This window comes from Monodelphis domestica, chromosome 1, assembly GCF_027887165.1.
Source record: "Monodelphis domestica isolate mMonDom1 chromosome 1, mMonDom1.pri, whole genome shotgun sequence".
Taxonomy (NCBI): Eukaryota; Metazoa; Chordata; class Mammalia; order Didelphimorphia; family Didelphidae; genus Monodelphis; species Monodelphis domestica.
The window spans coordinates 634,355,600-634,383,511 of record NC_077227.1 but is presented as its reverse complement, the minus strand read 5'-3'; the positions used below and the strand labels follow the sequence as shown (position 1 = coordinate 634,383,511).

Sequence of the window (27,912 nt, the reverse complement as noted above, 5' to 3'; positions counted from 1 at the left end):
CTAGGCACTTAGGTTATTGACAAAATGGCCTAAATATTGTCTGATACACACATATATTTTTGTTGTCTTTTAGCATCCTTACCCTTCTGAAGAACAGAAAAAGCAGCTGGCACAAGACACGGGCCTCACTATACTTCAAGTGAACAATTGGTAAGTAATTTGACGTTTACACATAATCAGTATTCGAGCCTCTGGCAACCTGCAGCTAATGTTTTGCATTAAGAAGACACACCCAGTCATTGCAGCTTTCCCTGGTGGCTTGTTGATGCAAAGGTGAAAACATCTACATTCATTGACAGAAGGCACTATGACTATGTGGAGAGCACAATGGATTTTACCTTTTTTAATGGACACATTTTAATGCAGGAACTATAAATACTTCTTCAGAAAGATATTAGGATAACTCTTTTCTCCTACAGCAATCAACAATTCAAGAAATATTGAAATCTGTGTTTTCTAGAGAGCCCCCAAATTCATTCTCTCTAACTTTGATCTTATATTAATGTAGTAACAGAATCTAGATTCTCTTTTTACCAAGGAAACTTTTCTTCTATGACCAAAATAGTAAAAGGAAGAAATTCTAGAATTTCCATTTGAAGAAGGCTATTCAAAATCCCTCTGAGGGATGTGTGGTCTGATCCCAAAATTAATGTTCAAGTTTTGATTTTTTGGAGGCCAAGATTGAATGCTAAATAGCCACCAATGCTATCATGACATTGTATAGTGTGGCAACAAGGTTTTGAAAAAGTCTGATTTATTGCCTTATGTGAGTGTGTAGAAAGCAAAGTTTTATATTGTCACTCAGAAAATCTCTTTGAAGGGTACAGAATTTGAATATCCTCTAAAAGAAGTATAACTAATTAATCATATTAGTATTTTAGATTAGTGTTTATGATTGAGAAACCTTATCCATTTTGAAGTAAAACCCAAAAAAGACCCAAAGTCCAGCGAGGGGAAAGAATCCCATGAAATTCCAGTTTGAGGATGAAAGTATTCTTCTTTTTCCCATTCAATAAGTGTCAGAGATTAATATTGCTAAATCACTGATTACATGGCCTAATCCATTTTAGTGAATAAATTTGTTCTAGATGTCCAATGCACCTACATTAACAAATCTTTCTCTGTGAGAGAGATGAGGAGCCTATGGGAGAGATTTCAGATATATTAAACCCCATTACAGAAAATGTAATTTCTGTCAATATAATCCCATGTATTCTTCAATTTAGTACTTTGGAGATAACGAGCTACTTACAATATATTTGCCTTTGGAGGATTAATTTACAAAGTGCACTATCTGGGAGACACAGACAGACTCACACAGCATTGCTTGTAAGGGTTATCAATTTCTGTGACCTTACAGCAGCCTTGGGAGATCCCGTTTTTGCATCCTTTTAGTCAATGCATAGGGAACAGAGTACAGGGTGTATGTACTATCTAAAGAGGTTACTAGACATTATGCTGGTGTGTGTGTGCTAAGTTACCATGGCATCTTATTTTTTAAGCCCCTTCATAATTGTAGATTTTGACTCCTCTTTTAAAATGTGTTTGGGGTTGACATGTTTTCTAGGTCAGCTTCTACATTTGCATATTCTTCTAATTTATGTTGACTGTTAGGTACTTTTATACCATACAGGAGTCACATGAACTTAAAATGCCCCCTGAGAAATGCTCAGAGATTAAGGGGGAAAAGAGCATAGTGAATTCCCTAAATGAGAAAAACGAAGTGTACTCTCTCATTCAGGTGATATGTTGGCACATATCACTATCTCTTCCCCTTCTGTTTGCTAACAAACTTAATCTATAAACTTATTTAGCTACCAGTGACCAATTTTCCTAGAAGCTGGTTCTCATGGGCATTAATTATGGGACATTTCCTGTGGGTAAAGGGACAGGGTAGGTTTTTCATGAATCTGAGAAAGTTACCAGTGCCATTTTCCTCAATTCTATACAAATGCTGTAAAGGTTTTTTTTTTCTTTTTCTTCCATTGTTCAGCTCAAGTTAAGAATCACGAATCTAATAGAAAAGTTCCTTAATGTATTTTTGTTTATAATTCTATCATTGGAAAAAGAGATACAGACAAAAGTTCTTATGTGATTTCCAAAAATTGTAGGTTGTTTAAAAAAAAAGTTGTGAAATAAATTTTTGAAGTTCAATATATTATGCTGTCAATTTCACTGTGATGTCAACTTTTAAACAAGTTACTTTAAGCATGTGAAAAATGTATTTTGATTTTATTTTAAGAAAATAAATCTAGCATCTTCCTATTATTAGCATTTTCTTTGTGTAAATATGATATATTTATAGAAGACATATACATTTGGCTTGTTTTTATGTTGTTGTCCTGAGTTTGACAGTTGTTCCAAATATAACTGCATTGTTTATGGAATTTTCTCCAAATCACCTGAATTTGCCTAGTAGAACAGGAATGTTTTTACTTGTGTTTGGTGAAAAGGGACAGTCCACTGTTTGGTTTTGGTTTTACAAGTTCTATAATATGAAAATGAGAACATCCAGAGAGGATACTAAAGAGACTGATGATAAGATAGAATGTGTAATCATATCACATTCATAGACTTAAAAAGGAAAATAACCTCTGAAGAGTTTTTGTTTTCCCTTAATGATAAGAGAGAATGGAAAAGGTTTCTGGCATCTTAAAAACTTGGTTATGGATAGAATATTTATCTAAAGAGAACCCAAGTTGCTTACTTCTGGCAAAACATCAATTTTACAGTAGTTAGTTTTTCATCAATTTGCCATCATGTTATACAGCGACAACTTTCTTAATTTTTTTGCCTTCCCTCTTAGATTCCTGAAAACTTGTTTAACACGCATGTGCATTTTTTTTTAGTAATGATGATTCATTGTAAATCACAGTTGCAGAGATTAAATAAAATGCTGAAGGGCAGCCTGGGTACAGATCAGTCATAAATTATTGGCAGCAACATAGCATATGAGAATACATATAATATGCAAGAAAAATATAAATGCATGTCAGATCAGAATAGAAATTCTGAGTTTCTAACAAAAATGTTAATTTAGAAACTGAAAAATAAAGACATTCTCTTTTTTTTAGCCTTCCTTTTTTTTTTGTAGGACCTACTTTAAATTCCTTGCAAATATACCTGGCTAAGAGAGGTATAAGAGAGGCATAAATATTTATGCCTATCTAGATGATCATGGGCTGGTCCTTATCTCTCAGAATATCAGTTTTCTCCTCTATTATTTGGGGATACTGATAATTGCAATACTAACCTCATAGAGTTGTTAGGAGGAAAGTACATAGTATACCATAAAGCACTGTTTAAATATGAATTCTCAGAACTCAAAATCTTGTTTTTCTTCTCTTGGTTAATACTTGTTCTTATGCTGAAGAGAATGGAATGCACAATAAAAGGCAATAGGAAATGCTGGAGTACAAGAAAAAACTGGAGCAAAAGTAAAATAACTTTATAAGCTATTGCTTTCTGCCTAGAGCACTACTCAAAGAGGAAAGTACCCCAAAAGATTCATGGGTAGTTGTTACTGTAATTTGAGATATGATTTATAGATTGTAAAATTTACCAAACACAAAACTTGGCCCACATCTATACTAGCAAATTTTATGAGAACTGAGGCAGCTAAAATGAAAATTTCAGACAAAAATGTATTTTAGTGCAATTAATGTGAGACTTGACTAAATTCTTGACTATACCTAGTGAGTATAGGCCTTACCTTACCACCATGAAAAACATTTTTTTTGAAATAGAGACTTACAGCCTAAAATTAGCATCTCTATGTTTCTCTTTTCCTCAGACTCCCTCTTCCCATTATGTGGTAATCAATCAAATGATGATCAATGATAGCTTTAGTTTTACCTTTTTTAAGTTGGCAGACTTGTATAAGCAGAGAAAGTTATTAAATATTAAGCTAGGAGTTTGTTTTATTCATTAAGATACCTAAGCTTTTTATCATTTTAATTTAAATGAAATGTGATCTTAGTATGATGGAGTAGTGTTTTCAAACCCCTTAGAACTAGTTAGGCAGAATGTTAATAGAAAAGCAGAGAAGATATTGGATCGATACAGAACTCCTATGGTGGCACCTTTTTAAAATGTAAACTTTGATTGTAGAATAGTGAAATAAAATGCCATATATAGACGTGTGTGTGTGTGTGTGTGTGTGTGTGTGTGTGTGTGTGTGTGTGTGTGTGTAGCTAGATGGGACAGAGGATGGAGGACTGAGCCTGCCATCTGAAAGACTCCTTTTCCTGAGTTCCAATCTAGCCTCAGACACTTACTAACTATGTGACCCTGAGCAAATCCTTTAACCTTGTTTGCCTCAGTTTCCCCTGCACTGGAGAAGGAGATGGCAAACCACTCCAGGATCTTTTTTACAAAGACCCCAAATGGAGTCAAGAAAAATCAGACTCAACTGAACAACAATTCACCATCACCAATAAAATGTGTGTGTGTGTGTGTGTGTGTGTGTGTGTGTGTGTGTGTGTGTGTAAATCTCTATTGTACCAGTGTGATATTCCCACCCATATATGCATGAATGGAACGCTAGGGCAAATATACAGGTTATTTGTCCCAATGTGATAGACTGGAGAATTCAAGGAAGAGAGTAGAATAAGGGTGTTTCTTGTAATAAAAAGTTGGGAGTCTATGATTGAACCATTCAGCAAGTGTGATACAATCACTTACAACTCAGCAAAGATCTAGTCCAGAGTATATTGAATGATCTTTACAGTTCCCTTGTTTACTACTTCTCCAGCCAACCCCTCTCCATTAAGGAAATGATGTTAAAAGATTATTTCTTTATGCTCTGAGTAGGCAATGTGGTTTTTATGTGTAAAAGTCTATCATACGTGAAATACAATCTGTGTGTGCAGAGAAAATCACTCTCTATCAATATGTATATCAAATTCTACCTAGCATCTTAACATCTGAGATGTCATTGTATGGGAACTTCTCCTCTGGCACAGTTCACAGATTTAGTGCTCATACCAGATTTCCTAAGTTCCTTCATTTACTGCTTTCAGAACTGCGGAGCATTCAGGCATTGCTTCCCATTTATTACCAGTAAAAAGTATGTTATCTTTAGTAGTTTTATACTACTGGCAGGTAGAATGGGAGTTTGTTTTAAGAAAACAGAATCCCTTTTATTATTGTAAACAGCTCCAACTAGTAAAGATCAGATTTCTCTTTGAATCATTGCAATAATCTATGAAATACTTTTATAAGTCGTCAGAGATCCAGTAACTGTAGGTGCCTGTTTAGTTGTAAATGTTAAAACATTCACAAATTATCCCTTCAACTTCTGTGATCCAAAAATCAATCAAGGGTCATGGGGTTCCACTGAATTGTTCTGCTTTTTCTTCTTGCTATAATTTAATAATACATTTACAGATGCTGTTTAAACATTAAGCATAGATTGTTTTGTCAATAAAGTTAAGCAGACACATGACAGAAAAGCAGGGAAAGCATGTAGAAAAGGAAAAGCATACCATGTCAGAAGTACTGTGTAATATGTTTGTTATTCAACAAGAAAATGAAAGTGAGATCTAGTCAACCTTCTGTATCTGGGAATTATCCAAGGATAGAGCAAGTGCACAAAAAATAATTTTATTAAGCAGGTGATCTTAGTTTTTGTATCCTTAGGAACTTATGTAACCTAAATTTGAATTAGGTTTTTCTAACTGAACAATAAGAGTAACAGGTGCCTTATTTTCAAAAGAAGAAAATTGAGAGAATAGCCCCAAACACATTTCATTTAATTTTTTCCACTGAGTCTTAGCTAATTGTTATGCCTTTCACCTTGAATGTCAATTGTAATAATAACATTATGTTTACAGTCTCTTGCTCTGTGCTTAGATTACAGCAATCAGTAATGCTCACTAGATAAAATGCTGTCTAGTTACTCATAAAAAAATATTGAAATCAGTCAAAAAATGTTTAGCTTGCATATTGCCTGAGACAGTCCTGGAGAGCTGCCAGAAACCAAGGTATTATTAGAAAAGCTGAGCAAATAGCTCGCAGGGAGAAGAGCTGTGAATTTAGAAACCATCAGGTATTGTCATGTCAGAGAATCTTAGGAGTTCATCATAAGACACTGCTTTTGTCTGCAGATTTTAAAATTTCCAGTAAAACAATCCTCTTTGAAAATGGTTGTGTAGCCAGTTAAAGTGTACTCAGTTGTCTATTTTTACATGGCAAGTTTACAGAGGGGTTTTTCTCCACTGTGCAGATCACTTCATTAATACTCTGAAGCCCCTGAAGACCCCTCATCAAAAGGGGGTGGCTGTTCCTGAACCATGGTGGATAAAGAATCATTCTCCTTTTTTTTTTTGTCCAGGAGGCCTTACATTCTAACTGGAGAGGAGGAAGGGTTCAGTGAGAGATAAGAAATAGATTTGTTTGTCTCCAGTATTGTCCACCTGCCTGGTTTTCTCTGCTGCCTTCTACAACTTAGTTAAGACAGCCCAAGACCACAGACCTCTAAAAATGGGCAGGAGGAACTTCTTTAATTATTAGAATACCTTGAGAACTGATTGACTTCATCTCAAGAGAGACATTGGCTTGGGTTAGTTTGGGAAATTGATTCATTCTGTGTCACGTATGTCAAAAATAAGTATGATGCCTGCTAAGCCAAGGTGAAAGTCAGTGGACTACCTGGAGCAGCATGCACTTGGTGTATAGGTCAGCAGCTGCTTCTTATAACATCCTACTCCTTAGATTTGTTATTCTCAAAATCCCCAATCTTCTTAATTACAAATATCTAATCTCGTTCTTTTCATTCTGCTAGAATTTGACTGTATTTGCTGAGTCAAATATGGCGAGCGTTAATGAAGAGAACTGTCGCATTTCAAGAAAGAAGAGATAAATTAAGGTTGAGGATAGCCCACTTAGAGAGACTGGTCATTTACAGAGCTGGTCATTTAAAGGCCTTAGTTACAAAGTCTCTTTCGAGTCACTGGACAGAATTTTATTCCAAAGAGAGCCTAAGGGGGAGGAACTAATATGAGTTCTAGTTTGTTTCTCTCTCTGCTGTTAAACTTTGTGATGGGGTAAGCCACTCAAATTCCATTTCTAAAGTTCTAATTTGTAAAAGGAGATCTCTAAGACCCCCCTCTAATTCCAAATCCTCTGATTCTATGTAATTTGGGGAAAAAAGATGAAAGAACGGAAAGGAAGAGGAGAAATGGGAAACTGAAAACATTAGGATGAAGTATGTTTGGTGATAGTGAGCATTCATGATAACTAACAAATTATATGGCACTTTCAAGATTTGCAAAGCATTTTGCAAATATTTCATTTTATCCTCACAACAATCCTGGGAGGTAAGTGCTATTGTTACTATTTTCATGTTTACAGGTAAGGAAACTTAGGGAGACAGAGGATAAGTTAAGTGGTCACACAGCTAGTAAGTGGCTGAAGTTGGATTTGAATTTAGGTTCACCCTGTCTCCAAATCCAGTGCTCTATCCCCTGCACCACCTCGCTGCCTGACTGAACCTAATTTAGGTTGCCCAGAAGTAAAGCAATCACGTCCTTGGAAGATAGAAGGTCAAAAGGAAAATCAATTAAAAAAATACTTTTCTACATTTCAAATAATCAAATCATTGACTATTAAATATATGCTGGTTGAAATTAAATACTGTCATAGGACATGAAAAAACATGTTATATCATTTTAAACATGCTAATAAATATAAATCAGTCGCTCTTTTAGCAGTTTTCTATATGTCTCTGTGAGAAGAGCATGACAGATAATAGGCTTGATATTTCCAAAGCTATTGTGTAGAAAAATTTGTTTTTTCCTCAGGCATTCAATCTTTTTCTAGAGTAACTTTGTACCTGACAAACTTTTTTCATCGATGCATTAATAATCTATAACTAATGGGTTGTCAGGTGTCAGATTAAAAGACTATTTAAATGTTATACATTTGCTCCTTTGCATAAGTTTTATGGGTCAGAAAAAATAACTTTTTGAGTTTCATTAAAAAAAAAATTGGCTCAACTCCAAGTTGGAGTGGAAGGACTTGATTACGTTACACTGGTTCTACATGTAGGAGCATATTCTAGGCTCTCACTATGTGAATCAAGCGGACAAACAGCTCGGATGCCTTTTGTAAACACATTTCAGAACTAAAATGTTACTATTTTTCTTTTGAAAAGAAATTTGTCTTAGGGGAAACAGCCCCAGCAGAAAGGGGAATTCACTGTTTCCTAGCAAGTCAGGTTTAGGTCTATTCTTGTCAAATCTGTCTGAAGTGTGTTTACATATAGTTTGCCTTTCTGGTATTTTCTGCTTGCACAGACCTGATCTCCACCTATTTTGTGTCAACAGTTGCTGAGGCTGGTGTATAGTGATTAACCACTGAGAACTGAAGCACCAACAAGCTGAGAACCATGCCCTCAGAGACCCTCTCTCTCACTTCCATCATAAACTTGCTTCAGGCTGCGCCTACATAAAACAAACTGCATTTTTGAGTGGTTAAAAAGTCAGACTGAAATATTAAAAATGGGGCAAATGTTGCCTCCTTGTTGGATAAAACAATTTTCTCTTCTCAAAAATGAAATGGAGCCAGAGGCATAGGGGGAGGAAGAATCTGTGAGGGCCAGGGCTGTGCTGACTCCAACCTGGGATGCTCCTGTTAAATTGAGCTTTGGCTTTCCATGGCAGTTTAGGACTTTTTTTTCAGATGGGAGGAAAATAAGACCCTTTTTTTAAAAAACAAAAAACACCAATTATTTAGTTTTAAAATGAGGCAGTCAGAAATAATGCCATACCAAACCAAACAATGTCCCAGTCCAGTCTTAGGCACAACAGCTGAGATTTTGGCATGTTGTTCTGCTTCAACTGCCATTAATGTTTTCTGAGGGTTGTGTGCATATCTGTTGCCCCAGAAGTCTGACCAGTCTTTAAAATGAGTTTTACTTCTAATCTAATAAAAAAAGTCTGAAATAGGAAGAAAACAACCCGTTCTTTCTTTACTCATCCTACCAATATTCAGGTTTCTTTTTCCTTTCCATCTTCTTAACTGGAGGCTACTAAGGGAACGATTGTCTAAAAATATGAGATTCTATGGATAAGGAAGGGGACAATTCCTTACTTTCCTAAGGCACAAAATTATTAACCCTGGGAATTAAACTTAGTTCTAATGACCCCAGAGGGATTTTAATCTCTTTCCAAAAGTGAGATTGGGCTTAATATTGAATTTTTGAAATCAGTAGTTTCTTAAAATAGCATAACTCTAGAATTAAAATGATAAACATTGAATAAAATTTTTGAAATCTACTTTGAAAATTAAAAAAATTAGTTCAGATATAGAATAGGCTAATGAAGTGGAGTTGATTGCTACAGGGCAGTTGTTTATTAGTTCCTGGGACATGAGCTGCTAGACAGATTACAGTACCTGCTTCCCCACACATCTGTTTGATCCATTTCTTGGGTCATTGTTGACATAAGAGTTATAATAACAAAAGTTGTTTTATACAAAGGAGAAGAAGGGATAAAGAAAAATCCAGGGATCTAGGAAAGAGGACAAAGAATGCATCCTGGTTTGTTTATCCAGGAATGGTGGGATGGAGATTATATTTGAAGAGAAATTGGAAAGATCTTATCTGCCCAAAGAAGAGGGGAAAGGTATTTCCATGACCAAATATTGCTCAGATGTTATGTTCATCACAAAGAGAAAATGATAAATTGTGGTACAACGGAAAGGAAACTGTTTCTGGAGTCCAAGAGCTTGGGTTCAAATCCTAGTTTTCTTTTTTGTTTTTATGGCCTTGGAGAAACCACTTGACCTGCTTAAACTTTAGATTCTTCATTTGTAAAACAGAAAAGGGGTGTGTGTGGCAAGGAAGGACAAGATAGCCCAGTTTTAGATATGCTATATGTTGTTTTGAAATATAAAGGGAAGAGTCAGGCTATTATAATAACTTGCCTTCATTAACAGAATAAAGCATACAAATGACTTATGTATCTTTGCATATTTTGCATTTCTAAGAAATCTATAGCTATTAGAATAGATAACATGTTCATATTCCATTATACCTTCAGAAATAAAGATATTATTTATAAAGTTACATGCTAAGCTTTATTCAATGGAACTAGGGTACTTTGGGAAATATAACAAAGGGACATGTAAAAAAATTTTGATGTTAGTAATAATTATTACATATTTTTAAATTTTATTTGTTACATTAAAATTCCCAAGTATCTCCCACCCTTCTTTCTTTCTCCACACTAGAGAAGGCATTATTGAACAAAAAGATATATGCTTATATTAAATTATATATTTTTTTCTGTTTATCATTTTTTCTCTGTTTTATCATTAGTGATGATGATGTTAATGAATATACAGAGAGGAGGAAGACAGAAGACTCTCCTTTTGGAGGAAGGGTTTATGCAAGTTGAGAAGTAAATCTGCTTGAGGTGAAGGTTGAATAGCAATGTTTCTAGAATAAGGAACAGACCTTTTATCTTTGGTTGCATCACAGGGTACAAGGGTTACCAGGTAGCCATAGGGGTTTGCCCAAGTGGGACTTAGCCAAGAGAGTGAGATGATGGCTACTGTGAGAAAAAGGTTTTGGCCTTGGGTTAAAAAGATACTATCTTGGGGAACACGAGGAATTGACCTTTCAGAATGGTAGACACTGGACATTCTGAGAATAGAAACAAACTTAATGCTAAAAAAATATGAGGAATGTGTAACACTGAAAAGGAGGTCATAGAATTTCAATCTAGGAAAGACCTTTACAGAATATATAGTCTAAAATTCTCATTTTGCAGGTGGGAAAATTGAAGCCCAGAGAGGTTAAGTGAATTTCCTAGGATCACACATCTATTTGGCAAGGCTGGAATTTAAAAATAATCCCCCCCCCCCCCGACTCTACGTCTAGGTTTTTTATTTAACTTTGGATAAAACTTCATCCCATGTATGGGCTGAGCTCCTTAAGCAACAGTAATATTTTGGATTTTATAAAAATATGAATTGTATATGTGGGTAATTTTCAGGAGGAAATTAGGCTAAATTTATTGTATTTTACCTCAAAATATACCTACCCGACCCCCTTTCTGGGTGCTTCTAGTTCCAGGAAATCCTACCTGTATTTATGGATTTTCAGTATGTTCAACCTTAAAGTATCCCATAGCCAAATTGGTTTGGAAAATTGGCCTCTATAGAATAAATAACTAGTGTGAGGAGACAATTAAGTCAACATTTCCCATCTTTGCAATAGCTTAATTCTTGAGATTTTGTCTACTGTTAGTTAGCTACTTCATTAAGAATGGATAATCAAATTATTCACAAATAAAGCCAGTAAGAGAACTCTTCACTGGAGATGTAGTCAGGTGTCTTCACTCTATTTCAGAGGTCTTGAGCAATAGCTAAATGCCTACTTTGGGGGAGGCTAGGGAGAGAGAATTCTCGGTTGACTTTCAGAGGAAATGACTCTTATGGACATTTCAGCTCTCAAATGTTGAGATTTTTTTGAAGAGGAAGAAACAGAATTTTTCTATGCGTTGAGGGGGGAAACATGTGTATGTTTGGGGAAAAGTCATGGCAAATGATTTAGAAAAATAATCATGGTAAAATAGAAAACAGATTGGAGCTGAGAAGTCTGAGGAGCTTTACCTGGGACAGCCAAAACAGATAGTCTAGCTTTCCTGGCTAAGTTGTGTTTAGCTAAGAAGCAACGTGTTTTGGCAGAAGAAACTTGGAATCAGACAAGCTAGGTTGGAGTCCTGGAGCTATCATCTGCTAGCTCTATCACTTTAGGTAAAACTTGGCAGACAGATGGCTTTCCAAACCTGTATAAAATGGGGATGATCTTATTCAAACTCCCTTCCCCACAAGGCTGTTGCTTGGTAAACTTGGAAGGGTTATAAAAATGGCAACAATATTATTTAGTCAGGGAAGCTATTTCTTGGACTGGATAGGCTCAAAGGCCTGTGTTTGAGGGGAAAAGGTAAAAGGTAGAAGTGCACGTGGTCTTGACAGCAGGTTTTGACTAAGCTTGTGAAACTCCATGTAAATGTCAGTCATTGTTATTTTTTTTCTATAGATTCCAAATGAAGTACTCTTCTATCTCCATGAGGAGAGGCCCTTACAAATATGGTAGATCAGGGAAGGCTGAAAAGTATTGTGATACTGGAGAAAGAATACTGCCTTGGAAGTCAAAGGAGCTGGGTTCAAATTCAGTTCATATAACCTTGGATAAGTCACTGGGGCTCTTTGGACCTCAGTATCCTTATCTTCAAGTGAAAGGGTTAGCTACAGCCTTTGAGGTATCTTCAAACTTTAGAGCCGTAAACTTCTTGGAGAAGGTGGTGTGTGATCATAAGATCATTGATTTAAATGTGGAAGAGATCTTAGAGACTGTTGAGTCCAACTTCCTCATTTTTCAGATCAGGAAACTGAGGTTCAAGAAATTTAAGTGATTTGTAGGGTCAGATAACTAATAAGATGTGGGCAGTTAGGTTATACAGTGGATAGAGTACTGGACCTGGAGTCAGGAAGATTCCTCTTTCTGAATTCCAATATGACCTTGGATAATTAGTAGTTGTGTGACCTTGGGTAAATCACCGAACTCTGCCTTGGTTTCTTCATCTGTGAAATGAGCTGGAGAAGAAAATGGTAAACCACTCCAATATTTGCCAAGAAAACCCCAAATAGGGTCAAGAAGAATAAGGTCCAACTGAAACAGCTTAACCACAACAAATAGCTATTAGCACTTGAGACAGTATTTGAACCTAACTCATTTTGACCCCAAATCCAGTGCTCTCTCCATTAAGCAATATTGCCTCTTCAAATTGGCCTTTAAAGGTAGAGAGGAATCTGAAAGTGAAAAAGAGGAAAGAAGATTGCAAGAGATGCACAAGAGATAAGACATGGATTCCTCAAACCATTTGGTCAGAATATATAGCATATATAGCAATAACATAAGTATGGAAAAGGAGTGGGCCACTGAATTATGAGGGGGATTTATAATTAATCTGGACAATACAGAGCTATTGAAGAGTTTAAACAGAGGAGAGACATGAAGATATCCATGCATAATGAAGATTTCTCTAGCAGCAGTATAGGATTGATTGGAAGGCAAAGAGCGTGGAAATGGGAAGACCTGTTAGGAGGATATTACTCTAGTCCAAATGGATAGTAATGAGGACACTAATAAAGGTGGTGAAGGTAGAACTAGAAATGAATTCTGGGGTGAATGTAAAAGACATTACAGAGATAGAATTAATAGGTAAATGATTGAATATGAGAAATGAGGGGGGGAAAGGGTCAAAGATCTCATGGACTTGACATTGAGATACAGATTGACTGCTGGAGTGATATTATAAGAACAGAAAAAGTTTAGGGGAGAAGAGAATTTCGGACATGTAGAGGTTGAGGGTCTCATCAGACTCAGGTAAAGGTTTCATTAGGCAATTACAGGAGTTGGAGTGACAAACTTAAGAGAGCTTTTACACATAGAAGTGGTAAGTGAAGTCATGGAAGTAAATGAGTTTGCTGAAGGAGATATTGTACAGTCACAAGCAGAAAGCTAAGGACAAAACTTTGGTTCTGATTGTTTTATTAGAGTATTTTCTGTAAAAGAAAAATTCAGTAATTTATTAATACAATTAGTGTCTAAATCGCTAATATATTATACTAAGAAAACCTTCAATGTTACAGTTCAAAATGATCTTTGGGCATGCTTTAAGATAAAATATATTCCATTATTATAAGTAAATTTATTATATGTACTTCTTATCCACTCTCACCTCTGATTCCAAATGAGGGTTGAAAGAGAGAGAAAAGCATTGTTAAGAAGGGTTCCCACTATTAAAAAAATAAGAGCTAGTTTGATTTCCTATAAAAAAAGGAAAAAAAAGATGAATTAGACTTTGATTTCAAGAATAAAATAATGTTTTTTGTCTTACATTCAAGTAAGATGTATAATACGAAGTAATAAAAGAGTTAAGGTTTCAAAACCCAAAAATGAAGAGCAGTATAAGTATTTTTAAAATGACTTTACATCAAATATGTCAGTCGTTTAGTTCTTTTCAAAAATTCGTTGTCTGGCTGAGCATTTTACACGTAGCTAATTTTCTTTATTGTCTGACATAATTCTACTCTTTCCTATGATAATTTGCTAAATACTCGAGTCCATTAATGCCAAAAAAGCAAAACTGAGCTTCAAGGGAAATCATCTTATATCTCTGATTGATGGATTGTCTGTGATCTGAGTAAATTCTAGTACTGTATTTCTAAAGTGAGTGAGTAGTAGAACATATCTTCTTTTCCTCTTTCCCTCCCTGCTGTTTTCTTTCATTGTGCCCCACCTCCAACCCCTCCTATCTCTTCTCCCCTTCAAATCTCCCTCCAGCACTGTCAGTGATATATTACAGTCTTGGAATTGTCTGAAGTTTGGAGGATATTAGGAAGCTAGAAATGTTGCCAAAAACATGATTTCATAAGGTTTGACTTGAAATTGAGTCAACTTTCTTGAGTGTCTTGAAGCCCTATTTCACAAAGAAAGGGAGTACAGAAAACTTGGATGATAATGCCTGCTAGTTATGGGTCATTAAGTGTGTTAACTAACTTTAAAATAAAAAGTTTTTTTAGTAACTTCAGCAGAAGTTCTTGAGGCTTATTTTTTTCTTGTTTTCACGTAAGAGAACATTTTTATTTAAAGTAAAAGTGAAAACTTTTCCTAAAGAGGGTATTTGTTTTAGTAGTGACTAAAGAATATATGGTATTGTTTTCTGAAATATTATTTTACTAGGTATACAAATCATATCGCAGGCTTTAATTTTGTTGTTGTAACTTATTTGCATTCTTACTAAAATGTATGGAGGTATATTTTATTAATGTATATAAATATGTGTAATTGTAGTCAAAAAGAACTATTAATTATAAATTATACTTTCTGGAATGAAACATGGTATAAAACAAAAAAAAACTCTCAACAGTGGTATTTCCTTTCATGGCATAGAAATAATGTGTTTTCTTAGGTTTCATAAGTCAAGACTCATCAGGTATGTTAAGTTGTTTCAAAATCATTGAGATGTTGAGGTTTTCAAGACTTAATAACAACCCTGATGAAACTCCTTCACCTATCTCTCTCTCTCTCTCTCTCTCTCTCTCTCTCTCTCTCTCTCTCTCTCTCTCTCTCTCTCTCTGTCACACACATTTATGAGAAATTATATGGAATAGTGTATGAAAACTTCTGAGGGGCTAGAGACTGGGAATGTTAGGATTTTTTTTTCTTAGAGAGATTGAATGGGTAAGGTAGGATACACCCAATCAAAATGTATCTTGAAAAACAAAAAAGCTTTGAGGAAGTATATCAAGAAGCCAACTTAGCCTTTTGGTGACCATGATAGCGAAACAAGGCTATATATACAGCTCAATAAAACAGAATTTATTTAGGAATCATAAAAACAATTTTGAAAGTATGATTTGCTTTTCAACATCAGCAGGGATTACAGAAGGACCTTGAAAGGTACCATGAGAAGAAGTATGAGAAGAGAAGATATTTATGAAAGATGTCATCTGCCATAGAATATAAAACTAGGAAAATGTACCTTGTGGTTAGATGTGTAACCAAGGTTGAATACTGTTTTTTAAATTGCTTCGTAAATGAAAACATTATCCTTATCCCTGCTTTTTCTTGGAAGAAACAAAAGTTAGGTATCCAAGCATTGAATGCGAATAGGGCAAAATGGGAAGAATGAACTAGAAATCAAAGGTCAAGTTCAGACAGCTACTTATCACTGGGTCTTGATTAGAAAAGTATGCATGTGATCAAAAACAGAAACATTTTTAAGTATTGAATGAGCACTGGGAAAAAATTAAAGTAGTAACTCGAGAGGCTGTCTATTTCTTGAAAGATCAAATACAAGATGTCCCCAAAGTCTTAGTATAGTTATAAGCTTTAATAGCTTTTGGAAGTCCTTGTATTAACTCTTATTTGGCACAGGAATCCAGCCCCTTTTTACCCAATTTAGTACATAAACACTTTGTGTATAGGGATGATTTCATTCTTTATATTTGTTATTGGCAAAACCAAGCACAATGCCTGGCATGTAATAGGTGCTTAACAATTATTGATTAATAATTAAACTTTATTCTCTTTCACACACATTCTAATATAGCAAAATTGGTCGTTTCTTGTTTCCTTCCTTGCTTCCTTCCTTGCTTCCTTCCTTGCTTCCTTCCTTCCTTCCGTCCGTCCGTCCGTCCTTCCTTCCTTCCCTTGTCCAGACTAGAAATGTATCAGGCATTCATTGGAAGTTTTGACATACTTTTTTTCCATCCTGGGCAACCTCACTGATCCTTAGGCAGCATCATGGTTCCCTCATTCCAGGAGCCCACCATATCGATGATAGATTTAATGTGAACATTTGATTGGCTTTAGTTCCACTGAAGCTCAGAACACTCAAACTTAAAGTGATCCAACAACCTTAATCTTCCAAGTTGAAGGGATTGCAGGCATACATTACAATGTCAAGCCTTATCACATGGTATTCTATGTCCCATTTCCATGCCTTTGTTTTAGCTGTCCTCTATGCCTTTTCACCTTTACCTCTTAGAATCCTTAGAGTATTTCAAGATTTAACTCTATATTCTAAATTCCTATTTCCCATAGTTGCTTGTTGATACCCGCCCCTCCCAATTACTTTGTATTTATTGTGTGAAAAAGGCATGTTATATATGAATATAAATATGTATGTCATATATGAATGAATGCCTGTGTGTATATCATATATGTGCTATCTTCCCTAGATAGATTGTAAGCCCCTTGGGGACAAAGACCAAAAGAAATTTCTGTTATGTTGATATCTTGATTACCTATTTTAGTGCCTTATGGATGCTTATTGATGAATCTGAGGCCAATACATATCTACTATACCTCTCTTACTTAAAAATTGATTTTTCCTTTGTTCAGAAATTTCTTCTGTTTAAAGTCCAATTTTTCCCCTTTGATGTGCCAACTAAGATGTTTTTTTACCAGTCACCTTTACTAGATAAAATGGATTTTTTTCCAGAAGGTATTAAATCTGATATCTTTGAGATCTTACCCAATTTATAACCTTCAACTCCTTGAAAGCAGAGACTATGGAATTTTTCAACTTTATTACAACTGATATTTATATAGTACTCTAAGAATACTTTACATATGTTATTTGATCCTCATAACACCCAATAAGGTATTATTCATAATTTAACAGATCAGACAACTGAGGCTTAAAGATATGAATTGATTTGTTAATGGCCAAGATCTGAACCCAGGTACTCTTGACTCTGACTCTAGCAATCTTTCCATTAAGTTGCATTAACTATTTTAAAAGAATTTTGTATCTTACGTAGCATAGAATACACCCACACACATGCCATAAGATACAATTCTATTAAATGGTCACTAGGTAGAAAGGATCATATACGAACCAACTTTGACATGAGTGAATTTATAAACCTAACTGATTTGTTCTTTATGCATTTTTTGGCTTTGTGTTTTATTTTAGGAAGGAAATTTAAGCCATAGTAGTATAAAAGAAGGGAAACAAACTCTCTGGTTCAGAATTTTTTGCTGTCTAGAGAATCTTCTTATTTTATATCATTTGTTCCAGTTTTACAAAGTGTGTTTTTAAAAGTGAAAATAAGTACTTTGAGATTTTTTTTCTCAAAGAAAACCCATTTTGACATTCAAGTTATTCAGTTTGTGAAAAGCCAATATGTGAATAGCTGCTTCACAAGCAATTAGAGTTTGTCAAAGAAGCCTGCTTTTAGAGCATTTGACTTTGTTCTAGCTACTCACTACATCACTATCCACTGTGAATTATAAGGAACAAAAAGTACATGTTCATAGTCAGTTTATAAATATGGCAGCCTCTTTGAGCAAAACTAACAAATTCTGAATTTGGGCACCTGGGGTCGACTGAGATTATGGTTTGAACAACAACTATAAAACATATGGAATAAAGTTTCTTGGTTTTTTTTTCCTCTAAGTTTTCTAAACTGTAGAACTTCACAACAAGAGAGAGGTGGCATGGGAAACTCAGACTTAGAGTGACTGGTGTTTTTATGTATATTTGTGGCTATAAATTAATTTATGACACTTTTGTATCCAACTATTACTTTATTGCATATTCATTTGGGGCAGAGAGGAGTCACTGCACCAGACTATTTTCTTCCATTGATGAGCAGAGTTTATCCCTGGGTTCACATGACAAAATGTCCTCATATGCATGGGTACCACTATATATAAACATCTGTGAGCAGTCTTAATTAAGAGCTATATGTGTAAGTTTGGGAAAGGTACTCTGGTGCGTTCTCCCTCTATCCCCAAGGACAACAAGGAGGCATATGAATTTGTTGATGTTTGTAAACTAACTGGGCTCACAAAAAACTTTAAGGAAGTTTTTTGTTGTTTGGTTTTCAAAAAAAAAATTGTGGTAGCTTCTACACCAATGCAAAGGAAAGCATTCTGTTACAAAGGCAGGGAGGATGAGACAGAAGGTTAAAGGGCATTTTGGAAACAAACAGCTGGACCAGTTTATTTAAACAGATACAGGGATGGGGAGCTGACCTCAGTTTGACTTCTAGTGGGAGGAGCAAGAATGCCATTTTATTACTTTGCCCAGAAGGAAAATGTTTTTGTATATGAATTCACCCTGAAGCGAACTAAACCCATGATTGTGTTATAGCAGTACTTAAGTACACAAAGTACCTATGAGAATGTTTAAGAAACTGTGCATTAAGGAGGTTAATTCTTATGATGGTTGTGAAAGAGATCCAGGGATACTATGGGTTTCATTTAATGGATTCACATATAAAACAAATCTGTTCCTTCTATTTATTTGCTTAATTAATGGTTTTACTTTTAAGATGACAATTGATCAAGTAATGATTTATTTATAGAAGTGTAAATATTATAATTATTTGTATTTACCAATTTCACATTAAATGAAGGATATTTGAAAGAATTTTCAGATTTGGAGGGAAGTGTTTCTCAATTAAGAGATTCATAAAAAAACTGCTATTACAAAGGCATATCTTTCTTTGCTAAAATGGTCATGTTGAACATATGTATGTATCTGTGTATTTCTTTAGAGCGTGGCAGCATGTACCACACATCATATCTGTGAATCCTATGAGTTTAGAACTTATGTTAAATTAATTGAAGATTGAATGCAAATAACATTAATGGAGAAAGGCAGTGGGGACATGAGATTTTGAGGGTGGTTGTATTAGTTGGAAAGAAAAGGATGCCATCATGGTCATGGGAATGGGCCAATCCTTATCAGTTCAACCATTGTCACCTTTATTCAGTTGGTACAAAAGGAGGTGAATTGTGTAAGTGCAGAAACTGGAAAAAGCCATTCAGGTAATTTATTGATGGGTACTATCAACTTTATCATATACAACTTTTTTTATAAATCATCAGGCACTACCATGAACATATTTATAAATGTTTCCTACCCGACTCACAGGAGCATCCCTAGGATTAATTAGATAAAAACCAATTGATCAATAAAATCTTCCCAATGCTGGGAGCATTGTAAAGATAGGTGGGATATAAATCTTCACTATACATTACATTTATTAAATGCTTGCTATGGATAGCTGTGGACCAAGTAATATATTAGGTAAATTGTGCAGACAAGATCCCTGCCCTCTAGCAGCTTATAGATGATCAACAATGCCACAAATAGGTTGTTTTTTAACTTCTATTACTTTTGTTAGTGACTATGAAAATTGCTTTTGCTATATGCAGAGTATTAATATTAAATAATTTTCAGATTGGTCATGCACCCAAGATAGCTAATGAAAAAGCAGATTTCCCCCCCATTTTAATTAGTTATTTCACATGGTGTTTGTGCTACACCTGTGCTTATAATGAGAATGGAGAATTAATCTAACCTTCTGCTCACATGATTCCAATTTTCATGGCTTATACAAGATAATGATAAACTGATTTGCAACACAATTTGTTGTAGATCTATGTTTAAAATATTTTTATTAGCAGTTCAGGGACAACATTTACAAGAATTGATACAGTACATATAGCCAGTCAAGAAGTTTGTCCCACTAAAACATTACATTTTAGTTAGATTTCATTCTCATTTTTATTTTAATTACTTTTCAGGAAATAAAAGAACATAAAAGATCCAAGATACTTGGAAACTATAAGTGTCATGGAGTATGAATTTCTACTTTAAGAAACATATGTTCAGTCGATATAATGGCTCTCTATTTAGGTACCATTTTCCCTTGTGAGGTGGACGAATTATGAATAGCAGAATTACAGACTGGAATTCATACTGGACTATGGTGGCAGCTTTAATTATTAATAGTGCATTATTAAACTTTTCATTGTATATTTTTATGTGCTGCTCATTTTTTATGTATTCAAAACTGTGTTGAGAATTGAAAGCATTTACAATTTCAGAATCCAATGTATCTTGTTCATTCCTTGAATTCAGTTTTTAATTTTTATCACATTTAGTTAGCACTCTAAGAGTACCTTTAGAGTTAACATGTCACTATTATAATCTTGAAGAGCAAATTTTAACCACTTTTTATTTTTAAATAACTAGCCATTTTTTTCTAGTAGCACAATAATTATGTTCTAACAAGATGTTTGTTATAAATTTTCTGCGCTAGCTGGAGAAAGCAGGATTATAAGTTCAATTACTGTATAGCTATGACCTCGCCTTGACCTCAGACTTTGCATAAAGAGCAAAAAAAAAAAAAACCCAAGAAATCTCTTCAAGGAATGCATTTCTCTGAAGTCCCCAGCAGTGTGAGTTAGTGGTGATAAAACTCCAGACATTCTCTCATTTGATGGTGTTCTGCCATCTCAGTTCATTATCTTAATAGTGGGCATTAAAATAGAATTAGGTTTGCAAGAGGTAGGGAAGGTTTTGATAAAAATTGTAAAAGGAGGCCAGAGAACATAAGATAGAAATGTCACTAATTAGGAGAGGTAACAGATGCCCTTATGAACATCTCCCTATCTAGACCAATTTTTCCCCCTCTGAATTGAAAAGAGTGGTGGCTAGCATTGTTTCCTGAAAACTCTGCTAATTCCCCCATGAAAAGATGAAATGGAAGTGTCCAACTGTGGTAAAAGCAGGCAAACATAAATCAACTCAGAAACCCCAAGCCTGTATGCTCAAAGGTCACCAGGGGTTATAGGTTTTGCAGCATTTGAAACTGCACATAGACTAGCCAAGGGAACCAAAGCCTAGCCTTGGCCATAGCTGAATTCTTTTCTTTCTCCTTTAAAAATGCAACAAAGCAACAAAAACATGCAATAACGATTTACTTTACTCTTTTGTTACAGGTTTATTAATGCTAGAAGAAGAATAGTTCAGCCCATGATAGACCAGTCCAATCGAGCAGGCAAGTCCCCCATAGTAACTGTATTCAAGTCACGCAAGCGAAAACCATCCTCAAGCCATTCACCGGGAGGTCCATTACCTGGTAAATAAACTGGGAATGAGTGCTGGGAGTGATTGACAATTAAAATTAAACCAGTCTCGTTTCATAACAACACTAATCAATTTAACATCATTAAAATATTTGGAGGAAAAAAAAGCAAATAGAGAAAAATAACGATTAAATTATATGCTCAGTTACAGGATTCTTTGTACACATTCGATATATATTAATGTTATTTTTTTTTTGAGTTTTCCTTCCCAGCTCTTTCTGCTACTATGACCACTCCCTGGTGCATGGCTTGGTGTGGAATTGCTGTAAACTTTATTACCTGTCAAAAGGGCAAAGGGGTCAGGATCGCTTGTGGGACTCAGTAAAGTTCAAAGACATTCAATGAGGTAGAGCTTCATGTGCTTTAATAACCCAAGGCAGTTTACTTCTGAAGCCAGCTTTTAATGTGCGGTTAAAATGTAGAATTCAGGTAGTGGTACAAATCCAAGGTTCTGGGTTCTCTAGCCCTATTCATATCCATCCTTTGGGGTTTAAGGTGTGTCTGTGTGTGGTTTTTGTTTTGTTTTCTTGTTTTCTTCAAGCTATTTATACTAGAAGCGTAAAATACCAACCCTGCTCTGAGATCTTGGCTTCTAGAGCTAAACCTCCAAGAAGCACCTTCATTCCAGGATTTGTTTTAGTGTCATGATAAAGCAGTAAGATCAACAGGAACACATTTCCTGAGGTTGATGTTGGTCTTACACTTTCTTGGGAGAAAAAAAAAATGCCTTCTCTCATCTCAATAGAGCAGTCTCTGAAAGTATGTTAAGTATCACTCTGAGCCCAAACGTGTCTCGTCATGTTCATTCATTTTGGATATTTTTTTTCTTTCAACACCTATTATATGTTCACCAAATTAAAATCCAAACAAAGTTTCTAAAGCTTAGCTGTCAATAGAACCTTGACGCTTTAGTCCTAGCACTCTGCTACGGGAGCATAAGGAGAATTTTAGCTTAGTTTTGAAGTTACGCCTTTACATCAATAAGCAGAAATACCGTTCAGTGTGTTCTCTGTCTGTCTCTCTGTCTGTCTCTCTGTCTGTGTCTCTGTCTCTCCCCCCCCCTTCCTTCTTTCTGTCTTACTCTTCTCATCTCTTTCCATAAAAATCGGTAGTAAGTAGCTATGTTCTACATTTTTATAGTAAGTCAAGGAACACCCTATAACCCAGATGGACAACCAATGGGAGGTTTCGTAATGGATGGCCAACAACACATGGGCATCAGAGCACCAGGTAAGATGGCTATCGTGTTACTGTGATTGTTGCTCCTCCGGTTTGTAAGTGCTACCCCTCCATCAGCACAGGTTAAAAAATAAATAAAAATCCCCTCCTTCTCTTGCTGTTGTCTCAAACTGCCTGCCTTGCCTTGCCTGTCCTCTATGCTCCTCAGATATGACACAGAGGAATCGAGGATCTTTACCCTGCGAAGATCTCAGCCTCTCTCTGCCCTCTGGAATCTGTATTTTTAAAGGGTCTTTTGGCACTATCTGTTGACTTTGCTCATTTTCTGGCCTCTTCTTGGATTTTTATCTCCCTTCTAGGACCTATGAGTGGAATGGGCATGAATATGGGCATGGAGGGGCAGTGGCACTACATGTAACCTTCATCTAGTTAACCAATCGAAAAGCAAGGGGGAAGTAAGTACAATTGGGGGAGGGGTCTTCGTTCTCACTTTGTTCTAGGTGTATTTTTTCTTCTGGCATTCTCCCGTCTTCTCCTTGCCCATTGCTTTTATGCCTCTTCATTCCTTTCCATTAAATTCCTCGTTTCTGGCTTCCTCCATTGTCTCCTCGGTTTTGATCAAGCTTTTAAGCTCATAGATCCTGCGTATGATGTACATTTACCCTGTGTGTTGCTATTATACAGTACTGACCACATGACCAAACAAGAAACAGTCAGGAGGTGGGGGTGGGGGAGGGAGTTGTCATAGCAACAGACTGATTTGCAAAATGTAAGCAGTCTGCAGCAGTGCAAAGAGAGAAAAAAGCATGTCCCCAAAGTGTCATAAATCTGTCTAACCACAGTTGATGCATGAGTTACATTTCTACACTAACCTGCGAGACACCGAAAAGCGAAACAGAGACTTCTTTTGGGGTAAAACAAACACAAGCTTCACTTAGGGTCGTTAAGGCATATTTTGCAATTCATTCAACCAAACTTTTCCTTTTTTACAAACATTTTTTTTTAGTTTATTCCTCTTTGTCTGTCCATCATAATGGGATTACGTGTGGCAATGGAAAAAAGGGAGAATACAAAATAGAGGTGTGCACAGCAGGCTATGGAGCTTAGCCCGGGCTAATTGACTATATCCAAATTAAGTATGCCATCACTTGCAGTGTGACAAATGGATTTGACTTATTCAGTATACAAAAATAGAGATCATTAATGCAATCTTCAGTGGCAGGCCTAGTGAAGTAAGCCTAGGAAAAAACTGCCCCAGATTCATTCTCTTGTCTTTTTTAGAGGAGAGAAAATGCATTATAGCATTTCTTGTTCAGACCAGCAAAACTGTTTTGAACACCAAGGTTCTTGTTCAATTCCTAAATTATCCCTACTAGTGTTGCTTTTTTTTTTGCTTTGTTTATGGAATTATAAGCAGTTATTTCATAGCCTTCCTTGGTCGTGCCTTTAACATACTATTTGAAATCCTAGTTAGGCCAAATGCAATTTATACTGGTGTTCTATGGGCATGAGTAAAAAAAAAAGTTTTAACAATTAGCTGTGAAAACATTCCATTGAACTCTGGAATGCAACAGTCTTATTACCTCATCATGGAAATTTCTAGCTTAGTTAATTTAAATATTGTTTCTTAGTTTCTGGGTCAATTAAATTTAAATGATGTATTTTATGCTTCGTGACCAATTAAATTAATAGGTTATTACAAAAATATTATCATCTTTTTTGATTAAAGAGCTGTGGGTACAGTATATTTTATAAGCAATTTTCATTAGTTCAAAAATGTTCCTTTAGGCTAGATTAAGCAGCCAGTCATTGCTAGAGCCTGGAGACCTGATTCAAAGGTGTTCATAGCATTCACAGTGCACTATTACTTAGAACTAAAGCCAATTGAACCTACTTAGCAATAGCGTTATGCCTTTCACCCTTGATGATTATGGAGCTTATAGCTCTCAGAAACAATACACCTGTCAGTTTCCATCAACTATAGCAATCCATGCAGAAGACAAGAGGCCCCCACAAAGCAAGAGGGTTATTGTTTTAGGTCCAGTTTTTCTTATTGTTCTCAAAATCATTTCAGGGTGGACTGAATTTTGTGCTGGGTGTTTTTCTTTTTCTTCAGACCTAAGTAACCACAAGGAGGGAATTAATTAATAACTTATTGATTTTTATGTGTTTAAAAATACAGTTTAATGTAACAATCACACTTAGTAATCCTATCCATTTCAGCTCCATGTGAGTTGCTTCCTGAACAATGTGATGCATTCATTGCATGGTATGTTTGAATGGCTAAAAGTGCCTCTTATCACTAGATCTTAAATAAGTGTGATTTCTATGAAAATAAAAACTCACCAGGTTAACTTGATATGAAAAAGCACTGTGCTATTAACAATGATAATAGATGCAACATTTTATAAAAGTAGTAAAAGCAAAAGTTTAAGGTTTTGTGGATATTTTTCTTTAAAAACTATTTTAGCATAATTTTTATTGACATTTGTTTTCTCTTATTTTGCATTTGCAAACCCAATGTTGATTTTTTCACAAGATTTCTTTTGTTGGTTTCTTTTCTTTTCTTTTCTTTTTTCCCTACAGGGCTGCAAAGTATGCCAGGGGAATATGTAGCTCGGGGTGGTCCAATGGGTGTGAGTATGGGACAGCCAAGTTATACCCAACCCCAGATGCCCCCACATCCTGCTCAGCTACGTCATGGGCCCCCCATGCATACCTACATTCCTGGACACCCTCACCACCCAACAGTGATGATGCATGGAGGACCATCCCACCCTGGAATGCCAATGTCAGCATCAAGCCCCACAGTGCTTAATACAGGAGACCCAACAATGAGTGGACAAGTCATGGACATTCATGCTCAGTAGCTTAAGGGAATATGCATTGTCTGCAACCGTGACAGATTTCAAATATCGTTTTTTCTGCATTGACTGTGGAGTTCCATTCTTGGCATCTACTGTGGACCAAGGAGCATCCCTAATTCTTCATAGGGACCCTTAAAAAAGCAGGAAACACCAACCGAAGTCAACTTTGGGGACATGCTAAATAACTATATAAGACATTAAGAGAACAAAGAGTGAAATATTGTAAATGCTATTATACTGTTATCCATATTACGTTGTTTCTTATAGATTTTTTAAAAAAAAATGTGAAATTTTTCCACACTATGTGTGTTGTTTCCATAGCTCTTCACTTCCTCCAGAAGCCTCCTTACATTAAAAGCCTTACAGTTATCCTGCAAATGACAGAAAGGTCTTATTTGCAGGATTTTTAGAGCATTAAAAATAACTATATCAGGCAGAAGAATCTTTCTTCCAGCCTAGGATTTCAGCCATTTGCGTGCTCTCTCTCTCTCTCTCTCTCTCTCTCTCTCTCTCTCTCTCTCTCTCTCTCTCTCTCTCTCTCTCTCTCTCTCTCTCTCTCTCTCTCTCGCTCTCTTCTCTCTCTCTCTCTCTCTCTCTCTCTCTCTCTCTCTCTCTCTCTCTCTCTCTCTCTCTCTCTCTCTCTGTCTCTCTCTGTCTGTCTTTCTCTCTCTCCTTCTCTCTAGCCTGGGGCTTGAATTTGCATGTCTAATTCATTTACTCACCATATTTGAATTGGCCTGAACAGATGTAAATCGGGAAGGATGGGAAAAACTGCAGTCATCAACAATGATTAATCAGCTGTTCCAGGCAGTGTCTTAAGGAGACTGGTAGGAGGAGGCATGGAAACCAAAAGGCAGTGTGTTTTGAAGCCTCATTGTCACATCAGAGCATCATTGTCCCCATGCAACAACCACCACCTTATACATCACTTCCTGTTTTATGCAGCTCAAAAACATGAACTGAAGATTTATTTTTAATATGTTGACTTTATTTCTGAGCAAAGCATCAGTCATGTGTGTATTTTTCCATAGTCCCATCTTGGAGCATTTATGTAGACATTGTAAATAAATTTTGTGCAAAAAGGACTGGAAAAATGAACTGTATTATTGCAATTTTTTGTAAAAGTAGCAGTTTGGTATGAGTTGGCATGCATACAAGATTTACTAAGTGGGATAAGCTAATTATACTTTTTGTTGTGGTTAAACAAATGCTTGTTGATAGCCTTTTTCTATCAAGAAACCAAGGAGCTAATTATTAATAATAATCATTGCACACTGAGTCTTAGAGTTTCTGATTGAAACAGTTTGGATTGTATAATAACTCAAAGCCCAGTTGTAGTAGTTTGAGTGCAGTAATGAAATCTGAATCTAAAATAAAAACAAATTATTTTTTGTCATGCTGACTCTACTGCTTGAAAAATTTGTTTACTGCCCCTCCAAATTTGTAATGATTCTATAACAATAAATGAAACCAGTAATTATAAAATTATAATCATTAGCTCCAAGGGATATATTTATTTAAGATTTCTTTAAAACAATTTTTTACCATGAAATCAATTGTTTAATAATACTTGATTTTTTAAAGTACTTAGATTCTAATGGCAGATTTAACACCTTAGGGCACTAAACTGCAAGATACCAGATAGACTCTCATATTACATCCAACAGAATTACTCATCTAATACTCGCTAAATTATTCTAGCACATAATGGCAAATCTAAGTACAGAGTTTACTCTATTAGTAAGGATGTTACCTAAGATGAGTAGTATACATTTATTAGAAAATTAACTATGGGAATTGAAGATCATAGACTTTAAAATCTAATTCTCATAAATATGTCCTGTGTTCTCATTGGATGAAAACTGGTTATTAACCAATTTTCCAGCACAGCTGTACTTTCTGCATTGCAGCCAGCTAAATAATACAAAATAACATGTTTAAGCTGGAATACCTTATAATTTTATTTAAATAAAATTACAGCTATAAAAATGTGCTTCCAAAGCTAAGGAAAATATACAAATATTTTAATTAGAGTAGATTCATAAAAATAAACCTTTTAGCAGTGATTGCTTTGTAAACAAAACATGGGGTCAGAGCAGAACAGCTAAAACTCAGAAGTCTGCCATTCAAGTCTATGTCACCCCATAAACCCGCCCTAAACAATTCTATTTTCTATTTGAAAAGAGAAGCCAGTTGTTGGTTGGGTTTACTAGGTGATATTTGATTGACTGACTTACCTGCTGGTGCAGCTGTGCACACTCTCACCTTTTGTTTATTAGGGCCTGTTTCTAAACACATGGATCTTTAGGAAATAAAATGAATCAACTTTAAACACTCACCCTTCTCCCCTCCCCCACTGGGATTCTCTTAATTCCCTTTTTGAAGGAAATGCAG

General features: G+C 35.5%; 1 protein-coding gene and 1 long non-coding RNA gene across 5 annotated transcripts in view; one reads left to right on the top strand and one right to left on the bottom strand.

Moving 5' to 3' along the window:
• Positions 1-26,914, top strand: part of MEIS1 (Meis homeobox 1) — a 154,322-nt gene extending 127,408 nt beyond the window's left edge. For 3 of the 4 annotated variants that reach the window (XM_056813916.1, XM_001374559.4, XM_056813917.1), the window contains exons 9-12: positions 74-150; positions 21,326-21,384; positions 22,613-22,702; positions 25,238-26,914. In XM_056813916.1, coding sequence (XP_056669894.1) covers positions 74-150; positions 21,326-21,384; positions 22,613-22,702; positions 25,238-25,521 — 510 coding nt within the window. In that variant the 3' untranslated portion in view covers positions 25,522-26,914. Of the gene's footprint in view, positions 1-73; positions 151-21,325; positions 21,385-22,612; positions 22,703-23,010; positions 23,107-25,237 lie in introns of all 4 variants that reach the window. The other variant, XM_007476734.3, reaches the window with a different exon arrangement.
• On the bottom strand, positions 21,303-26,371 carry LOC103097880 (uncharacterized). Its single transcript, XR_459194.3, has 2 exons — positions 26,241-26,371; positions 21,303-21,462 (listed from the first exon to the last, which is right to left on the bottom strand). It is a non-coding gene; the product is annotated as an uncharacterized LOC103097880 (long non-coding RNA).
• Positions 26,915-27,912: the final 998 nt, after the last annotated feature.